The 10467-nt window shown below is 26.9% G+C and overlaps 2 protein-coding genes across 2 annotated transcripts; one reads left to right on the forward strand and one right to left on the reverse strand.

Moving 5' to 3' along the window:
- The first annotated feature begins 246 nt into the window (after positions 1 to 246).
- LOC127070271 (protein PFC0760c) lies at positions 247 to 6905 on the forward strand. The gene is given in 18 exon segments (XM_051008003.1): positions 247 to 282; positions 285 to 423; positions 604 to 737; positions 932 to 1628; positions 1695 to 2498; positions 2602 to 2885; positions 2996 to 3130; positions 3200 to 3316; positions 3418 to 3495; positions 3570 to 3794; positions 3889 to 4056; positions 4210 to 4432; positions 4553 to 4691; positions 4758 to 4847; positions 4928 to 5024; positions 5118 to 5241; positions 5699 to 6220; positions 6757 to 6905. Coding segments are annotated over 18 exon segments (4056 nt in total). The 5' UTR covers positions 247 to 261; the 3' UTR covers positions 6816 to 6905.
- Positions 6906 to 7022: 117 nt separating this feature from the next.
- LOC127070272 (syntaxin-5) lies at positions 7023 to 9995 on the reverse strand. Its single transcript, XM_051008004.1, has 5 exons — positions 9405 to 9995; positions 8740 to 8996; positions 8454 to 8648; positions 8267 to 8388; positions 7023 to 8179 (listed from the first exon to the last, which is right to left on the reverse strand). The coding sequence occupies exons 1-5, from the start codon at positions 9781 to 9783 to the stop codon at positions 8020 to 8022; spliced, it is 1113 nt and encodes a 370-aa protein (XP_050863961.1). The 5' UTR covers positions 9784 to 9995; the 3' UTR covers positions 7023 to 8019.
- Between the last annotated feature and the right edge of the window lie 472 nt (positions 9996 to 10467).

Raw genomic sequence — 10467 nt, forward strand, 5'->3', positions numbered from 1 at the left:
TATTATTATATAGGATATTAAAAAAAAAACGTAATAACAAATTATATAATTAATTAGTTATTATATAATATATAATATTTCTCAAAAAGCATTATGACGTGTGATACGAAATGTCTTATTTTTAATTTTTTGTTTCGACAATTAACGGACCAATCAGAATTCGAGTTTCTTCTTCTGAGCAAATTCATTTTATAGATAGCATATCTATGTGTGAAATAGTTTGTGGTGAATGATGATGCGCGCTGAAAGCTGTAACATTCTATGTTGATAGTGATGTGGAACTTTGCAATAGTGGAAATATGACGAGGATAAATCCATTTGCTAAAATTTCTTTTTTAATTCTTGCAATAATACTTAGTGCAATACCAAAATGCTCGTCTATACTATCAGATAAAAGATTATGTTATGACTCAAAGTGTTCAGGTAACTGAAGCCATACTTTATCTTTATAATTGATTGACAGCTCTCTCTCTCTCTCTCTCTCTCTCTCTCTCTCTCTCTCTCTCTCTCTCTCTCTCCCTCCCTCACACACACACACACACACACACGTTTTTACTTGTTTATTATGTAGTTTGAATTTCTTGACTGGGGTTTTATTTACAGAACCTGTATCATTTGCCAGGACTACATTGAAGTATACAGCTGGAGAAAAGGGTATGGTCTCTGTACCGATGAGTGAAGTAGTAACTGTTTATAGCAAAGGTGCCGGTAAAAGACCAGATTTATGGGGTATAGAGGTATACTTTTTAATTATTTTTCAATTCTATAATTATTCTGTTTATATTAACAATTCGTATTATATCATGAATAAATGTTTGTACGATATCATGTTTTATGTTCATTTTTATATTGTATTTTATTATTATTATTTTTGTTTATATTTTATTAAGTTACTTCAAAGTTTATATTTGAGAATGAATATTTCTTTTAGTTCGGTGGTAATCGTGGATACATACCAAAAAATTTTTTAAAGGAATTTAAAATTTTAAAGAAAAACTTGACTTTCGAAGTATCTACTGAAATTGTAAATAATAATAACAACAATGATAAAAATAATAACATTGATAATATTAATAATGATGTCAGTAATTTAAAAAATATTCCATTAAAAAATAATGAAAATAAACCAGACTCTATTTCAATATATAGTAGTCTTTCCAATACTAATATTGATGCATCTATTCCAACTACCAATGAAGAAAATACAAAGCAATCTATGCATGAAACAGAAAGTATATCTCCATTTTCTAACGTAATAGATGGTACTACAATTTTTGTAAATAGGGAAGAATCTATGCAACCGAGTTATACTTCTGTTATAGAAGCTAAGTCTTTGTCAAACAATAAAGAAACAGAAGATAATATTAATAATGACATAAACCCAACTGCTACGCAAATTGAATTTGATATTCCAATTAAGTTGCAACAAGAAACTGATTCTAAAGAAGAAGAGTTTGTTACTTATAGCAATACTTCCAATATACATAATAAAACAAACGAATCTGCATTTGAATTGCAATTAAATGAAAATAATAATGTAGATTTTTTGACTGTTGAATCGGTAGAAGAAAAGAAAAAGGATAATATAGATACTTTTTCTTCAAATGTGGAAGATAAGAAGGAAAAAGGTAATGTAGATTTTTCTATGTTTGAATTGAAAATTAAGAAAGAGAAAAATAACATAAATTCTTTAGATGTTGAATCAGGAAATGCAGAAAAGGAAGATGATATGGTATCTTCTATTACTAAGTTAGAAGAAAATAAAAAGGAAAAACACAGTTTAGAATTTTTGACTTCTGAATTGAAATATAAAGATAATAAGGATAATGTACTTCCTATGATTGTTGATTTAGATCATAAGGAGAAATTAGGAGTTGAAAATATTACTACTGAAAACATAAATGATACAGATAATTTGCTTATCCAGTCCGAGTTACAAAAACAAATTGAAGTAGAAAATAAAACGGAAAGTGTACATAATGTAGACACTCCAAACATGGATCAATCAAATAATCTTGTATCGGCAAAAAATAACTCTGATGATTCTGAAATTATTCTTAACAATGAAGAAAACATACAGCAGCTTGTAAATAAGGTTAATATACTTAAGATAGATCTACAAAAAAATGTTTTCAATAATAATCCATTTGAACAAGATACAATATGTGATGCTAATATGAGTGTTACAATACAGAAGGAAGGAGAACCTACAATGGAAGAAAATAATCAAAAGGAAGCACAGGATGGTCAAAAAAATGTTGTAAATAGTGATGTAAATAATGATAATGTTGAAAAAGATATCTTTAGTTCTGTTGATGTTCCTGTGGAATTGAATACAGTATTTAAAGATAGTAATGGACAATTGCATAGTGAGGAAAACAAAGAATCACATTCTAGTCAAAATGATGCAAAAGATATTAACTCCGAACAAATCTTCCACGAATTTCGTAATAATCGAAATTTATTATACGTGGAAGAAAACGTCATAACCGATAAAGGTAAAAAATATTAATTTATTAATATAAGTTAATATAAATGAAATGTTCTAATGATACATTTCTTTTTTTTTTTTCTTCTTTTCCTTCTATGTTATATATTTAGTGGAATTGCAAATGGAAGATTTGCAAAATAATATAATTGATTCTATGACTGAAACCTTACCTAAATATGAAGATATAAATATCGAGGATAAGGTTTTGCCTGAAGCAGAAAATAAAGATAAAATAGAAGATGAAGTTTTTTATAATGAAAATATGGAAGGTCTCACAAATGTTGAAGAAGTAACATTATTTTCTACGATACAAAATATGCAATTTTCTGATGTTTGTACAACGGGTAATGAATGTATGAATGGTGATGATACAAACTATGACTTTATATCACAAGTAAGTAAATTTTTTTTGTATTCATTACTTTTGTTTCTAATTTATTTAAATATTAATATAGTAAGTAATATAAATTTTTACACATTATTTATTCTATTTTTATATTACAGGATAAAGAGTCTGTTCCTGAAGGCAGTATTATGAGAATGATAAAAGTAGAACACACATATTGGATAACAATATTTTATTTAAGCATAACTGCCATTACTACACTTATGTTTTCTTTAGGATATTATTATATTGAGGTATTATTATTGTTAGATACATTAATAAGACGCATATTTTTTATATAATGATTCTATATGTTTACTTAGAATATGAGGAGAGATGGTCAATTGATAGCAAAGATAAATAAACTGGAAAAAGAATTATTTCTTTCTGTAAAAGAAAGTTTGATCTTGGATGAAAATTTGAAATCAACTAAACATGAGGTAAAGTATAATTTTATAAAGTAAATAATTATTTTCTTTTATACTCTTCCTCCTGCATTTTTTTATTATTTATAATTATAAACTTGTAAAATTGAATATAGTTAAACTCTATGCAAGATGAATCATTTGGATCTAACGAGATGGTATCGTCTTTGAAAGCTGAACTAGAGGCTTCACAGGTAAATAATAAGAATATGAGAAAATCTAAATCAATTATACATATATACAATAATATAACTTAAATATTGTGTAGAATGCAAATGTTGAGTTAGAAGATCAGGTTGCTATGTTAGAGAAAGATTTAGAAAGTGCAACAGAAGCAGGATTAGAATTGGAACGCATGTTAAGAGAAGTTCTTTCATCCAACAATGAAGTTAATCCGTTAACTCAATCAGTAGAGGATTTACAAGCTCGTTTAAACATTCAACAAAGCGCTAATGAATCTTTAACTAATGCTCTTAACATCAAAACTCAAGAGGTAAATTTACTTGAATTTCTTTTTAAATCTAAGATCCAAGTAAATTATACGTGTTTATTGCATTTATTTTTATAATTATATTTTTTTATTATAGAATGAAACTTTATCAACAGATCTTAATGCTATGAAAAGAAAATATGGAGAATTGGATACCGAACTTATACGTATAACAGAAGAATTTCGAATCGAATTAAATAAAAGAAGTAAAATACAAGAAAATTTAAATGAAATAATTCAACAATTAGAAGTACAAATTACACAAGTAAATACATTCACTTTCTTAATGATTTAATTTTATTCAATAAACTATTATGTAAAATTTATTCATTAAACCATTACGTAAATCATTTATTCATTAAGTTATTATGTAAAATACATCATAGTAATAGTTGTCGTTATATTTCTTTTGTTACAGCTTTCTTTGGACAAAGCAAATTTATACAAAGAATTAAAAATTAAAGAAACAGAAGTCAAAGATCTCGTGGATGTTATTAATCAAATAAATTCAAATAATTTAGATATTGAAAAACTGTATAAAGTATCTCATGTTAAAGCAGAAGCGTCGCAACTTCTTGAGGAAAGAGATGAATTAAAGATACGTTTAAGTGAAGTCGAAGGAGCACATAGTTTGTTAGAAGGTATACTCATAGAGAATAACATTTTATTTTCTGTAACTTTATATATTTGAATTTCAAGTTTTAGACATTTTATGTTTAAAAATATAAATTTTAATTTTATTAGATATTTTAATTTTTCAGAACACATGAAACTTGTTAAAGAAGAAGTGTCTTCATTGAGTGAACAATGTAAAATAGCTGAAAAAGAAAAGCGGGATGCAGAAACACGATTGGAAGTTATATCAAACTTTTTCAAGGAAAAAGAAGCTCAACGACAAAAGTAATTTTATACTATACGATTAGTTTTCAGATTTTTATTAACAAGCATAATACAATTTTATTTCAGAGAAGAAGCATTATGGTTACAAAAACAAGGTGAAGTTCTGTCTACTGTAGAAAGAATACATACAATGCAAAATGAAATCCAAGGATATAAGTAAGTATAAAAACGTCATAAATATCTCATAAGAATTGTTTTTGTGTGTTTAAAAAATATTTCCTATTATTTAATCATAGGCAACAAATAGAAATGTTGAAGCGTGAAATAGTGGATCAAGAAAGGGAATATAAAAGTCAGATTTCTGCTCTGGAAACAAAGGCACACGAACAATGGGTTAGAAGTATTAATTATTTATTTTTATGATTATAGTAAGTATCTTCATTGTAATTTTAATATATTAAATAGTGTTATTTTAAAAAAAAAAAGGTTATGGCACGACAAAATGAACGTCGTTTAGAAGAATCAAAGGCAGAAGCAGGACAATTACGTAATCGTCTTACACTAATAGAAAAAAATATAAATGATGCAGATGCCGATACAAAATTACATCGTAAGTATTTTCTTGACAAAATAATGAAGATTTAATGAAACCACTGATAAATATCACATTGGAGATACTATTCCAATGATTAAAATATTCGAGTAATATTTTTACAGATATTTATTTTGAAATTTTTATGTGATCAACAATAAATTAATTGTATATTTATAATGTTGATTCATTAAATGTATGTAAAAAGATATATTTTTTGAGGAAATATATTTTTTTCACATATATTTGTGTAAATAAATTTTCAATATGATTAATTAAATTGACAAGTATTAAATTTTCAAAGTATTAATAATCAGTAAATTATTAATATATAAGATGAATATATTTAATAAAAATTAGCATTATAGCATTATATCTATTACAGTTGGTGGATATTCTTTAAAGTATATGGTGATATAAAGAAAAGATTATTTATTTAAAATATTATATATTATTTACACTAATGTTCAAACAGGCTTGGAGGCAAATGGGGAGACTACAACGTCACCTCCATTATTCATAGGCGCAGATTCATCAAGTTCTCCTATAATGTTTACTGGTTCTTCAGGTGTTCCACCACCACCACCACCGTCATTCATACATCCTTCACTTTTCCCTACATATCTACCACCACCTTTGCCTTCCACCTCAGGATTACCACCTTATGACGTTGGACAACGACCACCACCTTTGGGTGGTCGATTATCTTCTCCACCTCCTTTACCATTACATCCTCATCCATCTGGCAGGTACGATAATGCAGATTCGCCACCACCTTTGATATCTCCACCTTTATTACTTCCTTTCAATCATAGATCACATCCACCTCCCTTCGCCAGTGATCATATTCATCCTCCTCCACCACCTCCCCCACCTGGTTCGATATTGCTACCACCCCTTGGAACGTCGCATTCATGGGGGGAAGAAATACTGCAGGCTCCACGCAATTCTGGTTTTCATCCACATCAGCGAGAACAACGTACTCGCAATCATAAAGGTTTGTGCTAAACATGAACATCATCTCTACCAACAACAGCGTACAAAAGGAGCCAATCGTGATACATTTATTCGTCGTCATTTTTCCTCTTGGTCAGTCACTAATTTTTTGTTCTTTTTCCTTCATTATGACTGTCATTTGCTTTTCTGTTGTGCATGCAAGGACGCAAACGTTTCTCTAAAGTAAGGCAATTTTGGAGTACTATGGAAAGGAATAGCTCCAAATAAAATGACAAGTCAGGTTAAATAATTTGAGTCTGATTTTAATAATCATGCTAAAAAAATCGGATTCGTGTTTACCTTTCTTTTTTTACTTTGCTTCTTTTGTTAAGTGCGCTGAATATTTTAAGTTTATTATTATAATTATTAATTTAAGTTACATTTGTTTTGATCAAAACTGTTAGGTTTCGATTATTATGATGCTTCTTATCGTAATACTTCACTTAGATCTCTTAGTTACCACTGAGATTAAATATCATTAAAATAAATTTGCATAATACTCTTTCAATAATGCTCAATTATATTAATTATTTTTAGGTTCCTTGCATTCGTCTGGGGAGTCATTGGATAAGTCACATCATAGCGGAAAAGTATAACTTTTGTATTTTAGTCTTTAACAATCTTATACAAAGGCCAAGTCTATTATTATTATATATAGTAATAGATTCATTGTATAACAATTTTCAATAAATATTTCACGAGAGAGCATAGTATATAATATATACTATAAATCTTTCTTGAGCATTTAAATTTAAATTAATATAACAAGGGGGGACAACAAAGAAAATATTAGAAACATTGCATTTTTCATTTGAACATATTTTGTAAATACTGTTTATTATCCAATAAGTCCATAAATATTATATTACCATCTTATGTGAAATCACTCGGAGAATTTTTTACAGCATTGCTACAATTATGCTAATGTCAACAATCATTATTATTAAAAATAAAAAAGGGAATATTGAAAGAAATTGCTATACATTGAAATAAAACATTTTTTGAAAGATCCAATGATTCAAAAAATCATTCTGTAAAAAGTATTTGTTTTCTATTTCAAAGTATGAAATAAATTCAAACAACATTATAATATTGAGTATTGCAATCAACATAAATAAAAATGCTGTTATTATGATTTTAATAAATTAAAAATAAATTGCAATTTATTTTAAAAAATTTATCATCAATTAATATCATACATTATTTTTCTTTAGTACATTGTATTATATATACAAAATATCTAAGCTTCTATTCGTCACATAAGCATTATATATGTTGTATAAAATTCTAAAATAGTTTCTTTTTTGTTTGTTTTTTTCTTTTTTTAAAGCATAAGCAACAACGAAGGATAATTATATATATTTATATATAATTATATTAATTTACAAATATGAACACTGTTTTCCACATGAAATTATTTTTTCTTTTTCGTCTTTTCTTCCTTTCTTCCCTATATTTATTTTTTTTACATTTTACATAAGTTTTAAAAATTACATATTTATTTTCCAATATCAGAAATCCTCTTCTTTATAGTAATAATTAAAAGCTATGTATTTTTTTTTTGTAATAATAATTTTTAGTTAATACTTAACACTTGCATAATTAATAATTTAGTGGAAGTATTAAGGAATGCAGTTAAGTGTTTCTACAGTTCTACGTTATACATGTCCCATAAAAATTAAATTCTTTTTGGATTATATTTACTTTATCACAAGTACTGAATATGGACAGTAAAATAAAACTGATAAATGTAAACAGATATACTTAAATATACTTAAAAACAGATATACTTAAAGAATCTTATGCCAAAAATACTACAAAAAAGATAAAGAAAAATATGAGGACAGCAAATATCTTAATCATTAACCACCTATTATTTGTTACTGATTGAAAATATTTTAAGATTTCAGCATGTGCAGCTTCCACATTTAATTCAGTATCTTCTACATTGCTATCTATTCTGTAATATAATTAATGTGAATTAATTATAACGAATCCCATTAGCAAAAAATCTCTAAGGAATAGTTTAGAAATATGATTTTCTTACCTTTCTACCATCTCTTCCTGTTCTTTAACCATATGAGCCAGTTGTTGAAAAATGCCACCTAGTTCGACTATTGTTGATTCTATATTTTGCATAGTCTCTGCGCGCGACTGAACATACGCGTCCTGAAAAAGAAAATGATCTTTAATTAATTGTCGATACTGCTTTTTTCAAGAAAGAAATAAGTTACCGTATCGTCTTGTAAAACTCGTTGCATTGACAATTGACTCATTGCTGGTTCAAGATCTATAGCAACTGAAGAACTAGATTCTTGTTCTTGAAGTAATAAGGAACCTTGTTTTCCAGAAACTACACTGGGAGGTAACATAGTAGATACAGATCCTTGCGAAAATTGTTGTCTTCTGGTTTGTTCTTCCCTCATATTCTATATATAATTTAATATATAAAAGAGGATTAATTTTAATCATATTATAACATAAATAACATATCTCTATGTTAAATTATACAAAAAATACCTCCGAACGAACTTCTAGAACACTTTTGAAATGATTAGACATATTTGCAAGTTTTGATTGTAGGGCCATCACTATAGACGAAGAATGAGAAGCAATATGATTTCCTTGAGAAGAAGAAAAACTTTCTCGTTGAATTTTTCCCATATCTTGTAACTTCCCTATTTGATGATTTAAACTTTTTAAATCCGTCTTTATAATGTTTGTTAATTCTTCGATTTCCATTTGTCTATCGTTAAATATAGATTTCTTTTTAGCAACTAAAAAAGAATAAACGTATTGCTCTATTAAACAATTTTTACAAATATTTATATACAAGTGATACATCAATATCAAGATAATTACTTTTATAATGAAAAATTTTTTTTATACCACGAATATTTTATTGTTTTAAGAAGCCAATATAAATAAACATATAGATAAAATTACCAGAAAATCGATAACAATATCTTAAGAATAAATGTAAGTATATTGTATTGTATATTGTATTAAATCAATATGATATCTCAATCTTATTTTAATAAATATAAATACGCAAACCTACTATTGAAAAAAATAACTCATTGTACAATAAAAACCAAAGTATAAAACATATCATAATAAGTAAACGTAATAACATTAAGGTAATATTCATAGTTTTACTTTAATAATTCTCAATGTTTTCTTACGTAGAGCAAGTTTCTCTAATTTGGTATAAGTGTTTGCAATGTTCTTTCCGATACTCTTAGCGACCATCATAAAATTGGAATAGCTTTGCATTTGCCTCGCTCTTCTTGGATTTTGCAGGTTGGTTGTTCTAACGACTGTTCTATCCTGCATTGTCCTTATAGTATTAATAAATTCATTAGTTCTATCGCGTGCCGTCATAGTTATTGGTGATGGTGGTATATCACGTTGCTTAAAATGATTTTCCTCTAAACCACCGACATTACGAGTTTTATTATAATATTGCTGCTTCGTGTCAGTATCTCGCCATTCACTGTTCAAGTTTGTAATCACAAAATCATTTTCTAACTCGTAACCAACGTGTCGTCTACGTGCGGGCATCGCATCCTCAAATTTTTTACGTATTCCTACTTTGAGATTTTCTTTATTGTAATAATGCCTATCTCAAATTTTTAATATTACTTTACTTATACTTTCTAATATACACGTACACATGACAGCTTAATTATGAAATACACTTTATACCATATCATGATCATTACGATCAAATGTCGCGACACGTTCACTCATCCCCTCTCTCTCTCACCCACTTTCTTATTAATAAAAAAAAAGGAAGAAAGAAGTGCTTGTACACGTGTGCAACAATTACCAACTTTTGATAAATTAAAAAAGAATTTGTTACTAATTTCAAATAACAAAGAAATATATATATATATGCGAAATATATATGAAATGTATATATCTATGGATTTGGAAAAACAGTAGAGTACTTAATAATTTAATTTAATTTAATCTTTCCTTTTTTTTTTATACATTTACGAACTTAAAAAAATATTTATGAATCTGATATTACGACATCTAAAATATTTCCAAACTGGCGCCCATATAAGCTAAAAAATCTTTTCAAAATTATATTTTCAGGATGATTGGTTAATGTATTTGTTGCTGTATTTGTTACTTATTAATGTATTTGTTAATGTAATATTAAATAATTTAAAACGTAAATTTTACTTAATATATATATAATTATATTAATACGTTTTTAATAATTGGAAAGACAAGCCA

Source organism: Vespula vulgaris, chromosome 17, assembly GCF_905475345.1.
Source record: "Vespula vulgaris chromosome 17, iyVesVulg1.1, whole genome shotgun sequence".
In the NCBI taxonomy this organism is placed as follows: Eukaryota; Metazoa; Arthropoda; class Insecta; order Hymenoptera; family Vespidae; genus Vespula; species Vespula vulgaris.

What these genes read in the sequence shown, in the direction of transcription:
- LOC127070272 (XM_051008004.1), bottom strand. Translation starts at nt 9,783, where the DNA reads ATGCCCGCACGTAGACGACACGTTGGTTACGAGTTAGAAAATGATTTT. An exon ending in TTCTAGAAGTTCGTTCGGAG is followed by an intron (nt 8,649 to 8,739) that starts GTATTTTTTGTA and finishes AATTATATATAG; the next exon opens with AATATGAGGGAAGAACAAAC. An exon ending in GAGTTTTACAAGACGATACG is followed by an intron (nt 8,389 to 8,453) that starts GTAACTTATTTC and finishes TTTCTTTTTCAG; the next exon opens with GACGCGTATGTTCAGTCGCG.